Genomic DNA, 25,153 nt, shown 5'->3' with positions numbered 1-25,153 from the left:
CATTGATCCTACTGCCATTTTTCAGCTCTGACCTCCTGTTCCTCCCCTTTATCTCCCTCTCTGCCCTTGTCCTTTTCACTCACATGCACACAGACATATTAAATGCGTATCATCATAGCGCACACTAGAAACACTCCCATTCATTCATTATGATTAGCAATTCTCTCTCAAGGGTAAATATATTTTCCTTCCTGGGCAATGTGGTTTTAATATTAGCATCTATACAGTTAAAATGAATTGCTGTAAGTTTTCTGAACATATTAGCAGCTGAACTCTTCAGTCCCTCTCTACCCATCTCTTACACACACAGACACAAACACAAAGTTAGACTATTGTAATTGTTTTCTGTTACCAATTCAGCTTCAGTGGGAGAGGGTAAAGGTCAGCTCTCATGTCCGGCCTGCTGGGAAGCTCCTATCCAAACACATTCACTCACAAAGACATGGCTATTCAAACTCTTATTGTTTCCAGAAATGGAATTCAATTTGATGTTTGGATTTATTTTTTGTTCAACTAAGTGCTTCAGCTCTTGTGTCTATCTTTTGGCTCAATATTCTGGTCAGAGCTCTGCGACTCAGATAAAGGCCTCAGTGGCAGATGATACTGGCATAACTCCTCTTACGACCTAAAACCAGACACAAATCATACAGATCATGCAGATACGGATGCACCACAGGATATAGCCTATTTAACAGCTAAGTTTGCTCTGTTAGAAAATACAATCTTCAAATTGTAGAGCTTAAATAAGTGAGACTGTAGTTAATTGTAGATATTGGGGATGAGAGATGACTTTCCCCGCTGCGGGACTAATAAAGGATTATCTTATCTTATCTTATCTTATCTGCAGCCCAGTATCCAGGAATAAACGTTGGCATTGTACGTTTCTGCAAAACGTAGTACAACGCGCAGGGTTTCAAGGTACAGTTATTGATAGGAAACATATTTTTGGTCAGAAACGTCGGCATTCAATGTATCCTGGGGTTTGTAGAAACGTACAACGCCACCATTTTTGATTCTAGTATTTGGAGTGCTATTTTACACTTAAATACAATAGCACATACAAATAAATCCTTTAGATATTCAAAAATGACCAATTCGATTTTTGTTTTATTTTGGTCGCAGTAAGTCAGATGATAATGCAGAGTCAAACTGATTGGTTACATAAGAGTTAATTACAGGAAGCGGCGCATTAATGTAAACATTACAAGGCACTGGCTTTCTTCACATCCTCAATTAACACTTATTGTCATCAGCACATTGAGACCAGAGCTCGGCCCTTTACCCACTGCGGTGCCACCTGGGGAACAATGCCTGCTGTGCGGCCACCAGCATCTCCTGGGATACCATTGTTCCACTAACGTCTTTGTGGACTTCAATAGGCTTTGGCCGGACTCCCAATTCTTGCTACACAATGATAGTAATTCATCATGGGAATATTGAAAGAGAGCCGCTGACTGACTGACTTCTACTGTAGATGTAGGCCAAGACATCCGTGGTTTTGAATTTGTTCTCCTGTCAGCTTGAGGAGAACATCTGGCCAAGATGTTCACACCACCTTGATTCTGAGTCTCCACATTACACACCGTAAAGTGACCAGTTGTTTATATAAAGATGATTGATCAGTGCAGCTTTAAACTAGAGCCTGGACTTATTTAAAGGATCATTCTAGTTCGTACACTTGCATCTTATTATATGTAGTTTTGGGCATTCTTTTTTATCAGTCCTGATGACATTGCACTCACAGGAGTAGTTGCTGAGATAAGACAGGTTGTAAACAATCAAAAAGTTTAGACAGATGATCTGAAACACTTTGTTTGGGGGTAAAACCTAGCAAGAGTGCACCTGTAATGTCTGTAATTATCCCTCATTTCACAGGAAATTTGTAGGCGCTCACTCTGGCAAATACCTGGAGGTCAATCTATAAACTGTGATGGATGTATACAACCGGCAACTGGTTAATATTTTACTGCTTGTCTTCATTTTCTCTCATAAACTAGAATCATCCATAAACAATTTCAGATTTGTGCCAAGATTATAGACATGTTACTTATGCAATATTTCTTCCTGAATCTAATAGACCTACATAGTGTATAAATATGAATCATCAGTTCCCCACTAATGAGATATCCACATTTAGCTTCTTGTAATGAGGTTTACTGGCCTAATGTTGCATTCACACACTCCTAGATTAAGCGAATAACGAATTCCCCCTCAAAACAGACCAAATCCCTCTCGGGCATTATTTAGATTTTAGCTCAGCAGTGCAATACCCCCTCCCTTTGGTTAATTATCTCTCTCTTAGTGGGTTATAAGCTAATAAGGAAGCACCAGGTGTGTTTGTGCTTGCTGACGATCACAGATTCTTGATTGGATGCAAAATGGCTCGGACCGCACCTGGAAGCTCAGGGTCTTTAAAGGTCCCAGACCTAATCAACCCAATTTCACTGAGTCCCCTGTTTGGACTGGTCTGGAATAAAATCAATTGTGTTCAGCTAGCTGGAACCCTGTCACCCCAAAAGGTCTGCTCCTCCTGAGCCATAAGAACGGTTACAACAAATTTACTGGGGCTTGTTTTGTGCAACACGATTCACATTTATTACATCAGGGCATTTTAGAGAGTGTTTGTGTTGCAATGACAACACCCTAATGAAGAGAAATGCAAATGAACCAAAATGTGAATCAATTTGCTGCTGTCATAATAGCAATTATTGTACTTCTAAAAACACTAATCTTTGAAGAAATTCCAAATTCTCTCTCTTTTAGGTCAGCAACATAGAAATATTGATCATTTAATCTATGGTCTGCACCCTTTAAATGGACATGGGATTTATCGGGTTTCTATATAATTCTCAGTTGTCAAAGGATTTGCCAGCCTTATCAACACCAAATACTGCATACAGAGCCCCCTAAAAGAGTATGTTTAGGACAAACACATCTGAATGCACGTCCAGGCTTTTCCTTCCTAATCTTCGTATATATTCAGCAGATGGCAGGCGCTTGATGGGGAAGACTGGTTGTGTAGCGACAGTTGTGTTGTCGTGTTTCACCCAGTGGAGATGCCCTTGATCTGTATCCGGTAGTGGTGTGTGTGTGTGTGTGTGTGTGTGTGTGTGTGTGTGTGTGTGTGTGTGTGTGTGTGTGTGTGTGTGTGTGAGAGAGGAGGGGTTCTCGGTTCTCACTCCTCTGTGAAATAAACACAGCAGATAACATCTGTGTTGGTATGCTGCACCCTTGTGGTGCTCAGCTGCTACATCTCTATAAGCCCAGATAAGGAGGCTGCCTGGCTCCAAGGGAGTGCGATTGAATCTGTGGCATTTCACTCGATAAAGGATCCCACTGCATTTTACCCGATTTAACAGCCTCCAGTGAGTGGTGGAGGAAACCATGGTACCACGGAGAAGTCTCTTAGAGCAGCACAATGTTTTAAATTGCTCCAAATGTACCACACCGACGCTTATCTCTGTCAGGCCCTGAGGTACTTCCTTGCATTCTCGGATCAGCAGATGCAAAAAAAAAAAGGGAAGCTGTGAATCCTGACAGCCTGATCATGCAGGTTCGAGTGCACATGCACACCCACGTCTCAGTCCAATCCAACCAGTCGATTGTTCTCTATTAAGATGTCCTTTGTCTCGAGTGCCGGCCTTGTTGCCTTGATCTTGCACAGACGTCTCACGCAGTGGAAACTTGGCTACTGTGCATCCACGGTATTGACAGTACAGGCGTCCCTAGGAGGTGACAAGGACAGCAATTGATTGGGCTTAAATGAGAGCGAAGAGGAAGATTGATTGCCATCGATTCACTTCTTCCTCCGGCAGGCTCCTCCATCTTTGATTATGACCACTTTACGCCCGATCAAGTGTGTGCGAGCTGTGATGGGGGAAATCCCGTTGAGAGGTATTAGCTCCATTTGCCAAGGCTGTAATTATAAGAGGATGTGAGGGCCCAAGGTCAATGCGCAGCAGGGGCCGCCAGGCTAGGTGATAATAATAGGGCTTCCTCTTGCTTCCCTCTTCAATTTAGTCATATAGATAATAGGCAATGGGTAAGATGGTGTGTTCTGCGTGTGTGTTTGTTCCTCAGAGGATGCTCGGTGCATAATAAATGTTTCTGTGGACAGGAAAACAGCTCGCCGTGATGAAACATAATCATTTGTGGTGCAGCAAAAAAGAAAACAGTGCTTCTTGGTGCTTTTTTTCCACAATTTTTTTTATTGAAAGCTTCATCAGAGAGAGAGAAAAAACAAAAACAACAACTCATAAAACCCAAGTCAAATCCTAACATCCACAGATGTACAGATAGTTTCTCAAAGATCACACACACTGAGCAGCGTGTGCGAGACATGACCGTGTCCTCCCCGGCGCTGAAACAGAGAGAAGTGAAAAAACGAAACAGAAACAACAAAAAGAGAGAAAGAAAAATCTAATTAAAAACCGCTCTGCTGTCCTAATAAATAGTTCCTTTTTTTATCTGATAAATTAATCCCGTGCCTAACGCACTCTCTGTGCTGGCTATCTCTCAACAATTTGGTCGTCCATTTCCTAGTGATTGTTGGATTTTCTCTGGGAGCTGTTGGACTCCTCGAGGGCTGCACTGGCCGGCTGTGCTCCTGGCGTTGTGTGGCCAATCGATAGCTTTCATCAAAGGTGGACCGAAGCATCAATTAAAAAGCACAGGGCCTCGCTCATGTGGGGGGCAGTTTGAGCAATTTCTCCCACTGCATTATGTGTGTGCAGATGTGTTTGTGTGTGTGTGTGTGTGTGCTGGTCTGTGATGAGTAATTGAGCCACGGTTCTCCTTTACACTCAGCAGGAGACAGGCTGTGAGAGTTACTCTGAACTACTGTTTTCCTAACACACAAGAATCAATGTGGAATGACTGCAACCCTGTTCACAAGGAACCTCGCGACAAGTATGACATGTAATACATCTGATGAGTTTACTGCTGTGACGGTGTGGAAGCCAGCATACATAAATTACTTTCTGGATCATGTCAGGTTCAAGGATGGCGGCAGTGATTGTGAGAAACAATGAGTTGAGGACGGAGTTTTTTTTTTTTAAACGCAGTAAGCACCTTGACTTGAAAAACTGACAATGGAGAACACCAGGTGGTAGGTAAAGTCTCAGATTTACTTTGTAGAGAGTGTGTGAGCTATCCACAGAGGACTGACGGGGAAAAAATGTTGCTTTTCCCACGTGTGTGCTGTATTCTTCCTTCTTCCTGTATTAAATAGAAGGTGGAAAGCAATTCTGAGCATCTGAATACTCTTCCTAGATAAAGTGAGGAAAAAATTAATTCAGATTATCCATTTTCTAAGTCTGATCTAACTTGTATTTATGACTTAAGAACAGGTGAACAAGATCATTTTTCTAAATTGCTTTTTCCTCCCGTTTAATCTGTGAAGAGAGGAGGAAAAATAAATGTTTTGTAAATATTATTTTTTTCAATATCATTTTCCAAATGTATGTTGCTGTAATACTCATTTCGGCCACAGGAGGTGTCTCTCCATGCATTCTAAACACAAGGTACATATCGTGTGTAGGCAAGTTATGTGAAAAAAAAAACATGGGGTAGTGGTGAAGTTAAGCCTCTTGTGGCCAAAACGAGTATGACAACAACGCGCAGACACACAAAAATGCTAAATTTATGCTAAAATTTACTTAAACAAATATGTCACTATAAGGAAAGATTATCGTGGTAAAACCTTTTTTTCTTCACCTGTTCTTAAGTCACAAACACAGAAGATAAAGAAATCTAAATCAGACTTCAGCAGGTTTTTTTCTCGGCCTCTTAGGGATTCTGAGCATGAGGCACCAGATGAGTGAGATTTACTGCATTGTGGCGATTTTAGGTCAGACCATTGTTAATCTCAACACTAAAAACATTTAACATATGATTGCATAAACTTTGTTTTGTACTTTTTTTTTTTGGCACTACGGAAGCAAACAATACCATCTTGACACTGAGACAAGCTGGCAAACCATTAAGGTGTTAGAGAGTACCATTAGGGACATTTTGTCATGTTGCAAATCACAGCCTGCACATTTGGTAGATGAGTAGGTGAGGTCCTAAGGCGATGAGAGAGCACCAGATTGGAGTCTGAGAAGGATGCTGATGGAAAGGAAGAGAATACAACCGGTGCAAACGGATGGAGGGAAAGTGGTGGCTGGGTATTTCTATTAACAAACTCAAAAGATGGAGGCGGCAGAAAATGATGACAGTCTGTGAAGAAAAAGGTCAGGAAGAGCCCGTCTTGGTGGGATGGAGTACGGAGGGAAAAGTGTGCGTTGCTAATTAGCGATGGGTCGAGCTTGGCCGCCTCCTGGAGTCCTGTACAGGGGACGGAGAAAACTCCAGGCTATGACCACTTCTGCCCGGCAACAGCAGCTAATGATGCTCCAATCTTTCTTTTCCCCCTACACACACACTCTCTCACACACACACACATACTCTCTCTTGGTATAGCTGACTCCTGGTTTGTGCTGACACATGGGCTGACTGGGAGCAGAGCGTTGCTGCTACAGCCTCCTTAAAATTGCAGGCATGCCTTCTGTACTCCTCAACGAAGGTATTGGTATTCTGGAAAAGTACATTATGCCATTGTGCTATTAAGAAAAAAGCCATTTCTGTTTGTTCGGTCGGGTAATCTTTCAGATCTCTGTGAAATATTGGTGTGGTACATAAAAAAGCAAACATCTGCCTTAACATCTTTTTTCTTTCTTGAATCTCCATTAGCAAAATAGAGCTGCTATTCTTTGTTGTGCATTTTCTCTTTCTCGCCATAATCTCTTGGCTATTTGTAATCCCATTTTCCCATAATGCCATTACTATTGAATCTCAGGACATTTGTGGGACGCCCTGCTCTCCGATGTGCAACTCCTGCATCACGAGTCCTATTAAGCTTCAAAAATGTCTCCTGTACCCTATAAAACAGCAGACATAAAAGTCTGGAGAACTCTGTTATAGCTTCGTATATGCCACTGTATTCGCTAAAAGTTGAACTGTTGAGTAGGATAACTATTCACACAGGCACACTGACACACACACTAGCTTAAAACTGGTAAAGTTATAGTTTAGCAGCTCTGTTCACACTTGAAACGACTCAAAAATGGAATAGTGAGTTCTTGCAACAATGACGACTCATGAGAGATGTTGGGAGGAGTTCTAAAACCCAACACTTGTTAGCGGTTTAAGACTGTGATGTGGCACAGACTTGTTCATGGGGAGATAACAGCGAACCACAGCCTCGAGGAGGGTACAAGCAGATGTTGAGTGGCAGATCAGATGAAAGGAAATGGGCAGGTGTTGATTTGATTGGATAATATACAGCTGAACGGTCATTGAGAAACACTTTGAATGACACATGTGGCTTTTGACCTCTGTAAATAAGCAGGTATTAACACCGACTGAGGGAAAAGAAAATGAGGGTATGGCTTTAACAGTGTGGTTTAGGAACCTGTGTGCCTGTTTCTTTTGTGTGTCATTAAGTGGACAGGTGGCCTGTTAAGAGCGAGGTGACGGCTGAGTGTTAAACAGTGGCCGGCTCTTCACAGATATCAGGCAAAAGGCAGAGACCGCTTCTTCTTTAGCACCTAGAGTAGCTTTGCTTTTGTGCAGCATTTCTTCCGCACAACTGACTCAAACGAGCTCTTCCATGTGCTTTACTTGGTTTTCTTTTTCTTTTTAAACTATCACACGGATAATTTGGAATCATTTGGAAGCTTCATTAAAAGGCACTCGATGTACGATTTGATTGTTGGTTACAAACATCGCCTCGCATGGTGCAGCAGCTTGCCCCTTAATGTGCACAATGCGCCATTGTGGCCCAAAATGCATCGCTGGACTGGAGATTTGAACGAGCCACATGAAGTGCGAGAGCTCGAGTGCAATTGTCGGCAAACAAAAAAAGCTCCCTCTCTGTGTGGAAGAAAGGGGTCTTTGGAGGGACACTGAAGTGGATCCTATTGCCCCGGAGGGAGACAAATTGGGCCCGTCAAGCCTCATTGCGAGAGTGACTGAAATTGGTTTGTGGTTCTGCTTCTGCACCATCCAATAAAGAGAAGAAACCTCAGAGAGAGTGAGGGGGGGGAAGAATGAGGAGGAATGAGAGCAAAAGGAGCCTGGCTTGGCCGTGGCACATTAATGATGCCAGTGAGGATGGGGAGAGAACGGAGTCCTTTTAGCGCTGCAGCCCCACAGTGGGGCAGACGACGGGGCATGGGCCAGTAGAGCAGAGACACAGCACTCTGACACACAAAGGCCCCTCTAATGGGGGCAGAAACGGCCGCTGTCCCACAGGCCATGTCTTCAGGGGGACAATCCTCAGAGGTGAAATCATTGAAAACCCCACACAGCTCTGGGACAGGGAGACCGGATAAGATGTGACGGGGCTGTTTGTGCAACAAATTGGGACAAGCGGGGGAGCAACTGACACTCAGCGGTGGTGGCCGAGGAAGGAGCTGCCATCAACGTCTTGTTACGGCTGGTGAGGAGCCTAGTTACCGGCCTCCATTGCAAATGATCTGTCCTTTTAAACACACTTCTTCCACGGCTTGTTAGTGTCACAGAGTGATGGTTGTCACAAAATGCAAATGGGTCTTTCTTCTGTTCTGATGCGGTTTCAAAGGAATTGTGGGCCATTTCTCCACAGTAACTTCCTGGAGTCTCTGCTGGTTGCCTGTCAAGCTTACGGTGAATACAAGACTACAGCAAATTACTACGCCTGGTCAAGAAATAGTCCGGCACGTAGCCCCCTGTAAAACCACATGGTGTGACTTTTACACTTTGTTTCATGTACGATCAAGAAAACAAGATAAAACGTTTTAATTATTGAGCCTTATAGGTGCTGGTAGGTGGATATTTTGCCCTTCGGGCAGAGTCAGGCTAGCTGTTTCCCTCTGTTTCCAGTCTTTGTGCTAAGCTAAGCTAACCAGCTGCTGGCGGTATCTTCATATTTAACCGTACAGACGAGAGAGGGAAATCGTATTTCTCATCTCACTCACGGAAGGAAAGCAGATAATTAATTCTGAAAAATGTCAAATTATTCTATACTCTCTTTAAATACCATTAAGTGCCATAAAGTTTATGCAATCATTGCTAAAGACTCATCAACATCTTACCTGATGTACCAATATGCAGCAAACACCACTCATCTGGTATTCTGGGCAGGGTAATACTCAAAAAAGTGACCTGTGTTAGGTGATAGATGACAGAGATTAACAAGGAGATCACACTGAAGCTCAGTGTACAGAGGAATGACTGAGTTAGCTACGGCTGAAATAGAAAGAGATAAAGAGACTAAGGGCAGAAATCACTAAGGGGACGAAGCTGGAAGCAATGTGTTGACAACCACGGAGCATTCCACAATCTGTTTCCTAAAGTTTTCCCTGCAGGATCTGTGAGACAGAGAGAGAGAGAGATAGAGATAGAGAGAGGTGGAATGCACCGATGGTGTGTGAAAGCATCGTAAAAGTTATGTGACATAAAGAAAGGAAAAAGACAAGACGAGGAGATGAAGAGAAAGGACGTTTGGTAGGACTGCCACTGGTTGCATCACACTTTAAATACTGTTTGATGTGTGTGTTTGTACAGTAAGTGTGTGTATGTTGAGATGTGTTCGTGTGTGCGTGTGTTTGTTTGGTGTGTGTGTGTGTGACAACCGTGGAAAACTAGCTTAAACCCGGTGGAAAAAGATGTTAAGAAGGATAGTAAGGACTGGTCCGGCCATCGAGGTCAAATAAAAAACAACGACAACTGCAACATCAACAACAACAATATCAACATTAACATCATCAACAACAACAACATCAACAACAACAAAATCAAACAGAAAAATGAAAAAAGAAAAGGAAGGAAAACAACATAAAAACAAAACTCTGGTTCAGAGTGTCTCTTCATCTTTGGTATAAAAATGGCCATCCATGGGCTGCATTTGATCCACAACTAGGAAAGACTACAGAAATTGTCAACAATTTCTTCTATTGCTTTTGCACTGATTGGTTTAAACCGTAAGCTCCTACTGAATCTACTGTTTTCATTTCACTGCCAGAATTTTTTTCCATATTTTTTTTTAAATCTTTTTTTTTAATTTTGTATTTTTTTTCTACTTCTTTTTTTTCTCCTTTTTGCAGTGTGACAAGCAAAGCGGGCTAAAAACATCTTTAAGCTCATAAAAAAGGTAAAATGTGGCAGATAAAAAGCACTAATGTCATTGACAGCAACTTTGCCATGTAAAATAATAATAATAATAATGATAATAAAAAACAAGTTCAGCTTTTGCAACAGACTGCATCCACAATGCAGCATGTTTTCTTATGTTTTCATTTTTTCCTCATTGTGAAAAATCTCTTCAAAGCTCCCCCCACCCACCCCCACTCCAAGTCTTTTTCCCCAAACAGACATTTTGTTTTCTTCTTACACTTAGTTACCTCTGACATAATAATTATCAAAGTTTTCTTCTAATGAAGAAAAGAAAAAAAAGCTCTTCTCTATTAAATCTGTACAGCTTATGTGATAGATTCTTTTTTCCTCTTTAGAACAACTCCTCCAGTGTCTTGTACCCTCCAAGTGGTCCAAGAGACTGATTTCGTTTGCTTATTTTTATTTTTTCTAACCAGACGTCAGACTTAAACTCTGTAAAAAGTTTCTGCCGCCCTTCAAATTAAGGCCATGAAGATTCAAGAAAGAAAAAAGAAAAAAACACTTTGTTTTTTCGAATATATCTAGAAAAGTAAAATTTAACACTAGAACATAAAAAAGAGTGAAAAGAAATTGTAGCTTAATATCTGAGGAAGACAATCTCTGTGTGTATCTCAAACTTGACTCCCATTTTCTAATTACAAAATAAACTTCATCGCCTACCTGCGCATTCAACCTTTTTTTTCCGTTTCTTATTTTTTTTTTCTTCCTTTTTTTTTTATTGGTTGAGAATTTTCTTTGAGAAACTTTTCAAGCTTCGGCCCAGCCCTTCCGGCAGGTTCCCAGACTAAACTATTTCACTTCTTTGCACTGCGCCCAGCAATTTGACCATCCCCTTTCCTCAGCACTCTTTGCCTCCTTCTCTCCTTCTTTTTTTTTCTTTTTTTTTCTCGTAGGCCAGGTAGGAAATGAAAAAAGTGTCTCTTTTTTTTTGGTGCCTGGGCAATCTGGAAGCAATCTCTTTCTTTTCTCTTTTGCTCACATACACAGTGCAGCCACCTTCTGTCTCAAGGCAACGCTGTCACAGGAACATTCGCTCAGGCCGTTGCTATCTGATGAAAGAGGAGAAAACAGAGAGAGAGAGGGAGAGAGAGGGGGGAGAGAGAGAGAGAGAGAAAGAGAGAGAGAGGGGTGTGGCATTGTAATCAAAGACCAATATCACAAACAGAGAAAGGCATCAGAGCTGACAGCTGACAGCGCCGTCAGCAGACTGAGGCAAAGAGAAGCACGTTCAACGGCTCTGAATCGGGTCACAAAAGACTGCTGACAAAATGACGAGCGAATGACAACAGCAGCCAGGAATTATTTGAGTAATTTACGATGGCACCACTGCATCTCTTAGCACTCACATTTCATTGAGATCAGTATTTCATACTGTGCTGCTTTACTAAAACAATTTGTCAAAGAAAAATAATAGTCGCTATTTGATTGCTTTTGTTACTCAAAATTACAAAACCTCTCCAAAATCAATTTTTATAATAACCAGATAATTCACAGACCGGAAGCCTGTCTTTACAAGTTTGAAGTGTTGGTGACAGAATTTATGAAAAATAACATTTTGGCAAAATCTCTGATGACAATTTATATTATCTCACAATATATATTGTCATATCGCCCACTCCCTATGCTTATGCTTAAAATGAGAATAATGTGAGAAACATTAATAGTAACTTAAAAAATGATTAATAATAAATAATGACTAGAAATAGCGTTGCGTACTCTCCAGTCATTTAATAGTTTACATCCATGTCTGTCAAAAATGTAAATAATTTCATAATTGTATGATCTTTGAATTTTCATAATTAGCATGTGAATTCTTGAATTATGGCAAGGTCACAATGTCCTTTGCCCACCAAATGATCAGTACAGGTGAATGTTTGAGCCAAATTTGAATAAATTCCCTTCAGTAGAGATATCATGTTTAGGAGATTGGACCGTACAGACAAATAGAAAAAATAGTGCCTAAAAAACTACCCTGAAAGGAGAGAATTCCGTGTTAAAACGGTTAACATGCAACTGTCCTGCTCCACTGTTTGACTCACTTGGACTGGTATGAGTAAGCAGGAACATGGTCGGCAGCACTGTCCACCTGGATCTGTTGCTGCTGGCCCGCCACCTCCTGTGACGAGGGAGCCACCGTCTGGGGGGAGGCGTCCGTCACCACTCCCTGAGGACACGGCACGGCAGGAAATGTGTCAGCTCTGAACTTTAACAAGCATCTCACTGCAAAGCTTGGCACTTCCTGCTGAAAAGTACGTGACCGGATCGACTACTGCTACTACTCTGCACATGCATGTGTACTACTGCATGGCCTTCTGACCGGGAATGGTTAAAAGAGCTTTTTCTAACTTGAATCAAGGTTGTAACTATAAAGCCCTGTCTGACAAATGTGTACATTTTGGATTTAAAAATAGCAAATAATAATATATACGAACAAAACAGTTTTGACATGACATAAAAGTTAGACCAAATAAAACAGTTGGGCTTATTAACTTCTTAGACTGACAGGTCTATCGCTCTGAACTCATACTGTAGATAAGATATTCTCATGGATGCCAATAAACTGCCTGTCAGAAATGCATGCAAAATGATGGCAGAGACATCTTCCATTCATGCCTTGCAAAGGTGCAGCCGTAAAAAAAAAAAGCTGTTTTGAATTTTAACACAAATGTGCGAAGGCACTGTAAGATAAATATAAAGAATATTTTTCTTTTATATAACAATTAAACATTATCATATTAAATATAAGTATTGGGAGCAATGCGGTGAAATAAAATACACAACAAAGAACAGAAGTAACATCACATTACTGTGTTTTGAAATAGGAGCTAGTGCATAGGAGTGGAATATGTGCGAATGACCAAAAAGATGTGTGCTAAATACCTTGCAGACTCTTACATCTATGTTAGTGGTAAAAAAAAGATGGCTATGTGCGCTGAATTCATCAAAACAACCCCTTTGCCTTTTTTAGGTGTAGCATTACCGATAGCCCACATCATGGAGACATCTCCATCACCTTAACAAGCTCTCAAGGATACCGCGTCCTGTCCATACATCAGCCCTCCAGACACAGGCTGATGCTGTGATGTACACCCCTGCTGCTGACGCTGGCATTGAGAGGACTGCGGTGAGGATGAAATAGGTACGAGGCGCCACGGGCTACGCCGCAACTACATCTTTCTCCTCCGCACTACTCCTTCATGAGGAACTTTCAGAGGAGGGGGAGCTTGGGAGGGGGGTTATGAGAGAGAAAGGAGGGGGGGACTAATGGGTCTGTCAGGGGAAACTGTCATTGTCCGTGGTTGGGGGGTTAACCAGAGCGCCGTGGCTGACGGATGTGTGTGTGTTCCAGCTACCCACCGGCCTGGACCGGCTATGGATGAGGGGGAGAGAGAGAGGGAGAGAGAGAGAGGGGGACAGCACCGCCGGCACTGTGTCTCACTTCAGCTCCTGTCATCTGATACACGACTGATAGTCCATCTGAATACGGCCGCACTGTCAGCCGCCAGACAGCCGTCCCCCGCTCTCCTCCACCGGCCCGCCCGCCTCTCCACGTTCATAATTTCTCAGGCTGGACTGCTCCGGAACCTGCCAGCAGCTCAGACAGCCGCCGAGGAAGTGACAAAGTCTGTGCTGCACTTCAAATGTCTTTCCCAAATACTATAAAACTTCTGACTCATCTTGCTTTGCTTGCAGTTTTTGGCTGGTGGTGCGAGGCCATTTGTTCAGAGGGAGCCCGAGCCCGAGGAATTTACGGCGAATGTAATCTGTCTATTTAATGACTGTTTTGTAGCGTTGATGTGGTGAGCAGCTTTTTGTGATTCTGAAGTGAGAGCCTGTGGGTGTGAGTGAGTGTGCTGTCCGGCGTAATGATGTTCCCCCTTTGGGGTGAACCTGGACACGTGTCTGATTGTTAGTAAGTACCGTGTGCATGCGTGCGGGTCTTACTTCGACAGGGACGGCTGTTGGAGGCACAGGAGTGTACTGGGGAATGTAGGTCCCTTGCATAGGCGCCGCGGCAGCTGCAGCAGTCATGTACTGAAACACAAACACAAGACAATAGCTTGTCAAAACACACACATCACAAAACAAAGACATTACATGGTGCAACACTCACATTCATGACAAATAAAAAGACATTTCAGATATCCATCACTGATATCACAATTCCCCAAAAGTCTAATTTACTGCAATTATCTCTCCCAGAAAACCACTGGGAATGTGAGCTTGCTGTGCTCTCAGCATCCTTTGGAGGGCACTAAAAGAATATGTGTGCACTCTCAACAGAGCAGAGCAGAGCAGAGCAGAAGAGAGTGTGTGAGGGAGACAGCAGAGGAGGAGGATGAGGATGAGGAAGAGATGTCCAGCTGTTCCACCAAAGACTTCACAGGCAGGCAAATGCACCGGGCCACAGCTGAGAAGAAGATAAAACAATACAAAAAATAGAAAGCTGACTTGAATAAAGGAAGAGAGAGAGAGAGAGAGAGAGAGAGAGAGAGAGAGAGAGAGAGAGAGGAAAGAGAAAGCAGGAGGTCTGTAGCCTGTGGCCTATATTCCTTTAGACATGCCTGCCCCGGCTTTTAACTGGCTGCTAGCTCGCTCCATGATGGCCATTTTACAGACGTGACACAAGTTGGGTTACATGACAGCCACGGGGCTTTCACATGCAATATGAATGAGGACACGGCACTTTGTGTGGGGCTTTTTCCCTTTTCTTTCCTGGGACTTGCTGTGAATGCATGTCGTGAATGTGTGTGTGTGGGGTTGAACTTGCATGCCAGTGTGTGTGCTTCTTTGTAATTAGCGCATGCCTGTGTATAGATGATGACTTATCGCTATTTGTCTGTCCAACTGTGCATGTGGATGTACAAGTCGTGCAGCTGGGTGTTGGGAAACATACATGCATGTTTCTGTGTGTGTGTGTGTGTGTGTTTGTGTGAGACGGACAAAGACAAAGAGGCTTGGAACGATAATGCTGCAGTACAGCGCCAACGGATGTGATCCCAGATAAAAGCCACCGGGCTGCCTCTCCTCATCTTCCTGCTGCTTTTCCGGTCCAAGGAAGAAAAAAAAAAAAAAAAAGCAAAAGGAAAGTACAATCCCTTTCTTTCTGTCTTATTTTTTTCCTTCTCCTTTCAGTCCCCCTGCCAGTGCTAAAAAGCGTGGCGGCAGTATGCAGCGGGAGGCGGTAATGGAGGGGCTGTGCCGGGGCTGCGGAGCTCTTTCTTGGCCGTGGGCCCGGCGGTGCTGGTGAAGTGTCATTACCGGCAGCGTTGCTAATGGATCGGGTACGGCTCCACCGCTCACCCCTAATGAGAGCAGCTAAAGGCCATGGACATGGGTGATTAACTCCCCCCACCGACGCCGCACACGGCCAGGAGGATGCCCTGGGATGGATGTTAAGTGTGCGGCCGCATGTGAGAGCGGCGGCTGTGTGAGGCGACGCGCGCGTGCAAATTTTTTGAGGTTATCACACCTTCAGGGGCTGTCACACTCAGGACGGGGTGAGGCGGCACATCTAGACTTCCTGACACATTACCACATTACCTCTCCGTGTCATCCCTTCTTCCCTCTCACCTTCCTGTCACTCTCTCTCTCTCTCTCTCTCTCTCTCTCTCTCTCTCTCACAACCTGCTATTGTCTAAAAGGGCCTATCAGGTTCTGTTGAAGTGACCTTCTCCCTGGTGAATCCAAACCACGCATACCAATTTTCCGCAGGACTTTTTTAAGTCTTCGCCTTTCCTTCCCATTAACTTATTCAGTCGACTCACCTGTGAGGGCCTCCGCGAAAAAGCAAATGAAGGGAAGCATGAGATAATTAGCATTATCAAAATCTCCCTGTCAAAGGCACGGTGTCCGTCTGAAATGTTATATTTCTCTACAGGGCTGCAAAAGGAATTTAAATTAGACTCAACAGGAAAATTTAATAAGATAAGATTTTTTCCTTCCACCATAACCATTAGTTAACCTATCTGATGTGGCAGGTTGAGCAGGGTATGCCTCCGCAGTCGCTGCTGTGGAGAGTTCGGGGGACGTCAAGCCTGGCTACTGTGAACAGGGTTGCTATGGCGATAAAGATGATTTTTGTCCAATTTCAACTCTTTTAATACTTCCCTGTCCATAGTCAGGGGACAGGTTTGGGCAATATAACACATCCCTAATTGGCAATAAATGCTGTTTCACTCTCACAGCCACACATACCTATGCACATGCACACACACACCTGCGACTGGAGCAGATGGCGTGTGCGTATGTTTGATGAACGGGAGGCCTGAATAGTTCCTTAACGAGGCTGGTGTGAGTAGACTCCTTAAGTTATCTTCTCTGCCATCAGTCTGTATGACATACAACTATGAGCACTGTATAAAGTCACACCGCAATGCAGCAGTGCCAGGACCAAAACACGTAGACGTACTTCACCATAAAGTGAACCACTCTGGCACCACAGTGGTTTGGGCCTCTGCACCGAATACGATTTTCTTCTTTCAACTTCTGCTTCAAAAAGAAGAAGAATCTGTAAATCTCTAGAAATTGTAGTTCTAGCAGAGGTGGAATGTAGCAAAGCACGTTAGCATGCTTTTTAAATGTTCAATGAATCATCCGCACCTCTGTCTATCACTCTATCACATGCTGTCTGTCGCTTCCTTTGCTAGGTGGAGGATAACAATTGGTCAAGGCAAGAGCATCCAGCTACTCAGTGCGGGTTATTAATGGCAGAGAGGCGTGGGGATGGGCTCTGATGACTATTGATCTGAGCTGTGAGGCTCCATCACAATGGAGCTGCACACCAGCGGCTGTGAATCACGGTGCTGTACCACTTCACCGTGAAAAGCCCTCCATATCTTGGCCCCCAGGCTTTGTTAACAACCCCCTGGCAGAGATTTATACTGGTAAAATCTGTATGTTTTGTTTGTCTCACGCATGCATGGAGGGATGTAAACGCACAAGCAGGCACATGTGGGCACACGATACACAGTACTGCCGATGGTTTCACATTATTCCACTGATCTACAGGTTTTGTTTGATTCATTGTTTATTAAAAAAATAATTGGTCCAGCTTCAAGTTGAGTCAAATACTAGAAGTTTTTTGGAGAATTATCAAATAGTTTTGCTTGAAATGCCCATTCCTACAAATCATTCAACCTTTGTTTTTCATCAGAAAATGACAAGATGAAATCTTGTGTGAAAAAAACAAGGAATAAAATGACAAAACTATTGTTTTGGCTAGAAAAGAATGACTGAAATATATATATATAAAAAAGAAAATCTAAAATAAATCAAATTTGACACAAAACTAAAGACAAAATAAAAGAAAAAATAGCCGACAAAATTAAAAAGAAAACATTGTGATTACTTTTCAGCCACTAAAACTGGACTTACATGTTTTGAGTTGTCGTAGAGTACAACTACCTTCAAACTTTGAATGATAAAAATTAACAAATTGTGGCTTAAATTTATAAACCTTTCTGTGTCAAGACTAAGACTATATCTAAAATAGATGCCAAAATGATCACTGATGATCAACGCTGCCTAGTGTGATAGTTTGATCAGAATTCACAAGCTTCACGAACAGTGATTGACAGCCGAGTTAGAGACCTCTCTGCTCTGATTGGTTGTTTTCCTTCTGGCACAGTGGAATCTTACAAATCCCATAGGGAGCACAAAAAGGAGGCAGAGGAACCTGATATTTTCTGTCTTTCTCATGTACTACTGTCGGGATATAGTGATAGTTTGATTAAATATGACAAAAAGTTATTTTTATCTAAGTTACCAACTGTTACCAAACTGCCTCATGAATTTACAGCTGTTCTTTATGATCAAGATACAGAGTTTCAGGCAACGATTTGACTGCACTGCAGAGACTGGTGCTTGCTGCAAGCTTGTGCATTTAATGCACATATAAATTGGGAACATATTCAAATTCAAAAGTTCAGCAAGAACATCAAATTCAGAACATTAAAATTCATTCAAGAGCAGCACAACTCATTGACCATACTCCTTGGCTGCGAGCCCTTAAACACATTCAAAGCGCATTGTAAATTTTATAAATGCCATAAAAAAAAGTTGTCCCTCCCTTAACAATTACCGTCAAGGTCCTACAAGGACTTAACTGCTCAGTGGTACTGGGAATCACCCAGATGTCAACATGTGTTACTGTTCGGATGCGAGGCTACAAATTAAGGGAGTGCATGCTCGGTAAACTTTCCCCGGGTGAGTAAAGGTTAAACACAGCCATGCACGGCTATGGAAATGTAGAGTAACATACTGTACTTAGACTCCCCCCTAGAAAAACCAAGGGAAACAGCCCAGATAATAGAGGAAAGCGCCTCACACAAATCTGTCTTCCAGGGACACAGAAGCTGTCAATCACCACTGTCACCATGACAACAGAGACCTGGGTTCTACATGCCATGACAGGAAGAGGATGGAGAACACAGAGGGAAGGTCACCTCTTGTCATGTCAAACACTATGTCGCTCACACACACACACACACACACACACACACACACACACACACACACACACACACACACACACACACACACACACACACACACACACACACACACACACACACACACACACACACACACACACACACACAAGCAATAGAGCATGTGCACTAAAACCCGCGCCCAGCATCTAACAGGCATGAGCAAACACAAAGCATGACAGATAGACTCCTGCTAAGTGGTGAGAGCAAGGGGATAGTAAATAAATCAGTAACGGAGCAATATGCACCAAACATGGTGGAATAAATCAGTGAGGAGCAAGGATGGCATGTTTATGTGTGCCATCCATAAACAGTGAGCCTGAGGTTCTTTAGCATTCTGTAATCAAGCTGTTCAAGATAGACAGACACCAAAGCGAGCTGTGTGACTATGGAGGTTGTTGGAAAACAGAATCATTTTCTGGCGAAGCAGCTGAATTCCAAAGCAGTGACCATCAGCCGGACGCTTGGCAAGGTTTTTCCTTGCCACTCCTTTTTAAAAAGGACAAACCCTCCGTGCCTATCCTAGCTGCAAAATAACACGGCGTTCTCGGAAAGCTACGGTCACCACACCAGCGTCGCAGCTTGGGCGGACCGGGAACATTTGGTTCCTTCCTTGGAACGAGAGAAGAAAGCCACAGCCACACACAAGCAGCCGCAGTGAGTCCTGGAACAGCCAAGAGTATTCTGAGGAGTGGCGGAAGTCGTGATGGGTTGTTGACTCTGGAGACGCTACTCGTGGCAGGTGCTCGTCCGTGGTGATGGTTAAGTCATGTGACCAGTGGAGGGGGGGGGGGGGGGGGGCAATCAAAACAACCTCACCGCCATGCGTGTGCACTTGAGGAATGTGCTTTAAGAGTATGTGGTGTCCAGTCCAGTTTACTGCACGGATAGTTACAGATGCCGGTTCCTAACCCCCTTCTTTAACAGGCTTTCTCAATCAGGCATTATGAAAGGGCTTTCACATCTGGCTTTAGCGTAAGCTTCATAGAAAACACGTCTCAATTCCCACTGATGATCAAGAGTGGCATGCCGTGTGTGCAGCCCAGCCATATAGAGGAGTTATGCTACGCAGCACATCGCCTCAGGAAAGCTAAGCAGGCAGAAAGGGGGAGAGGCAGAGAGAGTAAACCTGGAATAAAAAAGAGAGAGAGTGCCTTAACCCACTTTCTCCTATAATACAACCCATCAAACATCAGAAGCCATCATCATAGATTAGCCTGTCTCTAATCCTGGCTGTTAGCACAGCTGGGGCCGATTAGGGGGGGGCATTCCTGACGGAGCCAACATGGCGTCACAGTCGCTGACAGCTCACCTGGAAACACATGGATAACTGTACAATACTGCACTGTTTCAATCATACACACACACACACACACACACAAAAACACACACGCAGAGATCAAACGTAGTGATGGAGCAAAGCTGCCTGCTTGCCTGCCCCCGGGCAGCAGGGTTAGGGCAGGAAGTCAGGCTTCAGAACTGTGCGACACCTCTAAGTCGACTTGATCCTAAAACAGGGGGGAGTTCCTGGTTTAGGGGGCGGGCAACTGTTAGCCAGTGTGTGTGTGTGTGTGTGTGTGTGTGTGTGTGTGTGTGTGTGTGTGTGTGTGTGTGTGTGTGTGTGTGTGTGTGTATGGAATAAAGAAAACTGACAGAGTGGTAGATGTGTGATTTATAAAGTGAGTGAGACAGAACGTGTGAGAAAGTAACAGAAATTAGAGGTTGGTGGAGAACAGTGGGTCCTGTCACACGGTTAAACTTCACAGGAAATCTGTTTAATGTGGAAGATCAGGGAGGATACGTGCTCTCTCCATATCTGGCGGTGAACGCATGCAGCGTAAAACAAATAATACGGCAGCTCCACGGCAGAGCACATGTTGCGGCAGACTAAGAAGGTTTAGCTTTCTTGAAAAGAAACGTAAAAATCCATCTCTTACTCATTGTGTTCTTTGTCTTAGAACCAAATGAATAACGTTCCCCAGAGATTCAAAGGCCTCCACTTGGTCATCCTGACCCCAAACCTACAGTGTAATGGACACCTGCCGATTTCTCTCTCAACGTATCACTTTCTGTCTCAAAGAGCAGATGTAGACTTTTATATGGTTTTCACTGCTGGACTGGAATGCTGAAAAGAAATAGCAGCAAAACCGCTAGCCACAAATCCATTTTTAGTGCACCTTTCTGTGGATGGATTTATAGTGTAAGGTAATACAATATAGTAATGGCTTAATTGAGTCCTAAAAAACTACAACTGTGTACATGCTACTTCCTGCATTTATTTGGGTCTATCAATCTAGCGACAAAAAAACAAAACAGTATGATGAAACTGGTTAGCGTGCTTTCCATATTAATGGTATTTTACAAAAGACTCAGATATGCTGTGTAAATTGATGTATTCTTATTTGACTAACCCAACATAATTTCCCTGACGGAGACATGGCGCTTAACATTAGATAATATTGTGTTTGTACCAGTGATTGTCTGCCATATCTTTGACTGTTTGGGATGGGAAAGTGTCTAGTTTGTACCCCACAATTTGCGAAACTCTCGTGAGGTGGTTAAGGTTAAGTATTGACCTCAAATTGACCTTTGCCAAATCCCACCCCTTGAACGCAGACTGGCCAATCATAGCATTAGATACCGCTGGACATGCATGATCAGCTTATTCCCATTCAGTTAGCAAGACATTAACTGGATTATCTTTGTCAGAATGGTTGTGTTACAGTTTGCATTTGTATTGTAGATCTGAAGGTCTTGAACCCACCCGTTTGTAAAGTGGACATGTACCTCTAAGGATTTATTCTGCTGACAGGTGTTGGTTTGGTTACGCAAAACACCAGATATGCGGCAACATCAGAAACGTTAGTCGGTGGCAGGCTGTCAAGGTTCTCCTAATTTGTGAGGCTCAACATCTTTAAGTAACATAAATTCAAAATGCTCTGCAATTCCCATTCCCTGTTTGTACTGAAGCCCTTTTTAACTGCCCTCACTATGTGTGAAATAGTATTGGACAAAAAGATAAAAGACAACAAAAAGATGCGATAAACAAGATCTAAGCCAAATGTATTGTAACAAGGACAAAAGTACAGACTTATTGTCATATTAGTTATATTTTCCCTTTTGCCAGGAAGAAACAAAATTAACACCAACCAAAGATCAACACTAGTTCCCCGGTGGGCGTACAAGTAGAAAAAATACAAAAGAGTAACAGTAAAAAGAGAAAAATATTAATCAGTTAGCCCAACAGTTAATTAACAATTAATCAGCCTCAGACAGCTAAGATATAATGTGAATCCTTGTTAGCAATAAACTGATCACAGAAAACTAAATTTAACAATCAGCAATCACACAACAGCTGCACTAATAAACGTCCCTACAGATAAGACAGGGCATTTAATGAGTAGATTAAAGATGCCTGTAAATATTTGCTTGGTCACAGATTGGTGGATGTAACAATGAAACCAACTTGTTTTCGTAGTAATTTGCTTCTGCACTATACTTTTGCTCTGGTTTATGCTTTAAGATGCTTGTTTAAGAAAGGACATGCGCTTATGACTTCTGGTGACTAGTAGTTCTCTTGAATACCTATGTTGAATACACTTCCTGTAAGTCGCTTTGGATAAAAGTGTCTGCTAAATGACTGTAATGTAATGTAATGTAATGTAACTGTCGGTGGAAAATATTGGAAATACACATTGTTTTTTGCAACAAAACAAAAATGAATAGGTGGGTAAAGTTTTGTTTTTTTCAGCACTGGGTAGTGTGTCCCATAAGGCTTACTGCTCTGATCGCACAGTGATATCAATATGGGAGTTCTCTCTTCTGGATTCTGGCTACAAGAGGCTTGTGTTTGTGCATTTGTGTTTTGGTGTGTGCATGGCTCGTCGTAGCACAGCGAGGCGTACTCACACTTCCTGTAGTGCCCAGGGACAGATGGTTCATCTGCTGGGCGAGAGGGCCCATCATGCTGGCAGGCTGCATGGACATAGTGTGGTCCATGGCTGGCGTGATCACTGCACCCTGGTGGAGATGGGAGAAAAGGTGAGGAGAAGGTGAGACGTGAGGAAGAGCCGCCGACAGGAAGAATATTGTGGATGTTCTTTATTCTGATTAGCTTCCATAGAGTTGTTGTCAGTCCTCTGGGAGTCCACGTAAAAAGGAAGGTATATATAAGGGTGTTTACGCAAGAGGATAGGGTGTGGTTGTAAGGGTTAAAAGAAGGCCAGGCAGGAAGATGAGGTTAGAAAGGATAAGAAAAGAGAGAGATAAAGTCAGCAGGAGGACAGGAAGGATCTTTAAAAACACAAAAGCAATAAAAACAGAGGAAGGGAGAAGAGTGGGGCTCAGGCCTGTGTGACACGAGGACAAATGCAGCCAGAGAAGAAGAAGGGAAGTGGGACAGTGTACATTAACAGCAACAGAACACGGGGACATTTTCAAGATCAATACACACTATTGTCTTTCGGTGGATCAAAAGAGTCAATATCTGCTGCTGATGTATCAACAATATGGGTTTGTGCGGTTCATTGATTGAGGAGAGAGGATGCCTTCCCTCTGTCCCTCCCTCCCCGTCTCTCTCTCACTCACTCACTCACTCACTCACTCACTCACTCACTCACTCACTCACTCACTCACTCACTCACTCACTCTTGTGCCTCCCCTCCTCTTGGTGTAATGCGCTGCATGTTTTTCCCTAACAGGCGGATGAGAACGGTAGAAGCTTCTTTTTTTTCCCGCGGTGCAGAAGAACACGAGGGAAAGTCATGAAACCATTGTTGCACTTTCATCCCTTGTCATGATAGCTCCATTTCCCCAGCTCCCAAGCCTCGGGAGGAGCGCGCTCAAAAAAACCCAGGCCCTCTCCCTCCTATCGGCTTGCCTCTCTCACTTTGTGTGTCTGTGCTGTGAGTGTGTCTATGAATGTTTGTATGGTAAACCTGCAGCACACTGTGCGTAACAGCATTCATGCACGAGTGTTTAAAGAGGCTGACTGGTGTCTACGTGTGCGTGTATGAGCGTGCAACTCCGGCAGTGTATGTGAGCGTGCGAGTGCATGTGCGCACCCCACTGGTGACTCTGTGTGGGCCTATTGGAGAACAAACTGTGCAGACACAGCCTGTCAGAACCGCTCTGCTTGTCTACTCCCTGCATTCACAACACAGGCAGCCATCTCTCTCTCTCTCTCTCTCTCTCTCTCCCTCCCTCACCCTCCCTCAACCACTCAATATGCTAGCTTCATGTGATCCTTCCCGGAGTTTCACCTTAGAATATAAAGGAAGACGCGGGTTGAATGCTGAGATCAGTAGTGGAAGGAGTGTTACAGTTGCACCAACTCTGTGTAAGTCTCATTATTACTAAGTGGCCATTTACAAATCACTAATTTAAAACAGTTTGCACCACACACACTCAAGGGTGAAAGGGTGGACGGGGACTGGGGTTTTGCATTCTACGTAAATACATATTATAAAAACAAAAACAAAATAAAGCTACTTTAATATCTTGTTGCCCAAACCTTTTAGTATAAACAGTTCTTTTTACACTGTTTTTATCAATTTACAGCTCACGATGTATGTCTTTTCTGTTGATTGGACAACACTACAGGTGTTTACTTGCAGCACATTTACATATTACTAAGACTTTACTACTGTATCAAACACATTTCTTGAGATTACATGGTGCAAACCAGTGAATAATTACTAAGTTCTTTGGAAAGACTTAAAAATTTTGACTGAAGCAATGCTGCAAAGTTAAACTCATTGAGAAGTTAACAAGTAGATTAACTGATCTCATGTCTTATCTGTTTTGTGTGTAAAATCTGATCATGCAAAAGTAACTTGTGTGGGTAGTAACACACAGGTGAAAAAAAATAGCAGTTTCCATGAGTTCACCACTTGCTGTGATAGACGGGAGAAATACAGGAGAGGGGGAAACGAGGAGACAGGACAAGAGACAGCGTGGGGACAGGAGAAGGATGATTAAGGAGAGAGCTGATGGAGGTCATGAGGAAGACGGGAGCCAGAAGAGACGGCAAGAGGGGAGGGAGGACGGTGAATTGGAGAGAGTGGCTGAGGGACACGAAGGGGGAGAGCACAAGACGACAAAGAGAGCGAAAGAGGAAGAGAGGAGGCGCGGAGGAGGGGAAGGAAAGAGAAAGAGAGGAGCGAGAGAGAAGCAGCAGGAGCTGTGGGCTACCTGTTACTGATTCAGCCTCTGACAATGCCTTTATAATGGGAAAGGGAGAGCAACGGAAAGGCTTAATTCACAGACGTGTCAGGGAGAGTTAAGCCGATTTGTGATTTCGATTTTCTGTGTTTGTGAGACTGAGTGTCTGTGAAAGAGAGGGTTTTTAGTGTGTGTGTGTGTGTGTGTGTGTGTGTGTGTGTGTGTGTGTGTGTGTGTGTGTGTGTGTGTGCGTGCGTGCAGCGTGTTCCCCGTCCAGAGACAGACTAGAGAGGAGAGAAAAT

At 43.3% G+C, this 25,153-nt stretch overlaps 1 protein-coding gene across 5 annotated transcripts in view; it reads right to left on the bottom strand.

Moving 5' to 3' along the window:
- Positions 1-4,191: 4,191 nt before the first annotated feature.
- The window catches only part of rbms3 (RNA binding motif, single stranded interacting protein), a 272,652-nt gene continuing 251,690 nt past the window's right edge, over positions 4,192-25,153 (bottom strand). For 3 of the 5 annotated variants that reach the window (XM_054605449.1, XM_054605451.1, XM_054605453.1), the window contains 4 exons: positions 22,599-22,709; positions 14,143-14,232; positions 12,237-12,361; positions 4,192-11,242 (listed from right to left, as the gene is read on the bottom strand). In XM_054605449.1, the coding sequence (XP_054461424.1) occupies positions 11,173-11,242; positions 12,237-12,361; positions 14,143-14,232; positions 22,599-22,709 (396 nt within the window). In that variant the 3' untranslated portion in view covers positions 4,192-11,172. Of the gene's footprint in view, positions 11,247-12,232; positions 12,362-14,142; positions 14,233-22,598; positions 22,710-25,153 lie in introns of those variants that run through there. The other 2 variants (XM_054605450.1, XM_054605454.1) reach the window with 2 other exon arrangements.

Source organism: Anoplopoma fimbria, chromosome 10 (assembly GCF_027596085.1).
Source record: "Anoplopoma fimbria isolate UVic2021 breed Golden Eagle Sablefish chromosome 10, Afim_UVic_2022, whole genome shotgun sequence".
NCBI lineage: Eukaryota > Metazoa > Chordata > Actinopteri > Perciformes > Anoplopomatidae > Anoplopoma > Anoplopoma fimbria.
This window is presented reverse-complemented; position numbering and strand designations above follow the sequence as displayed.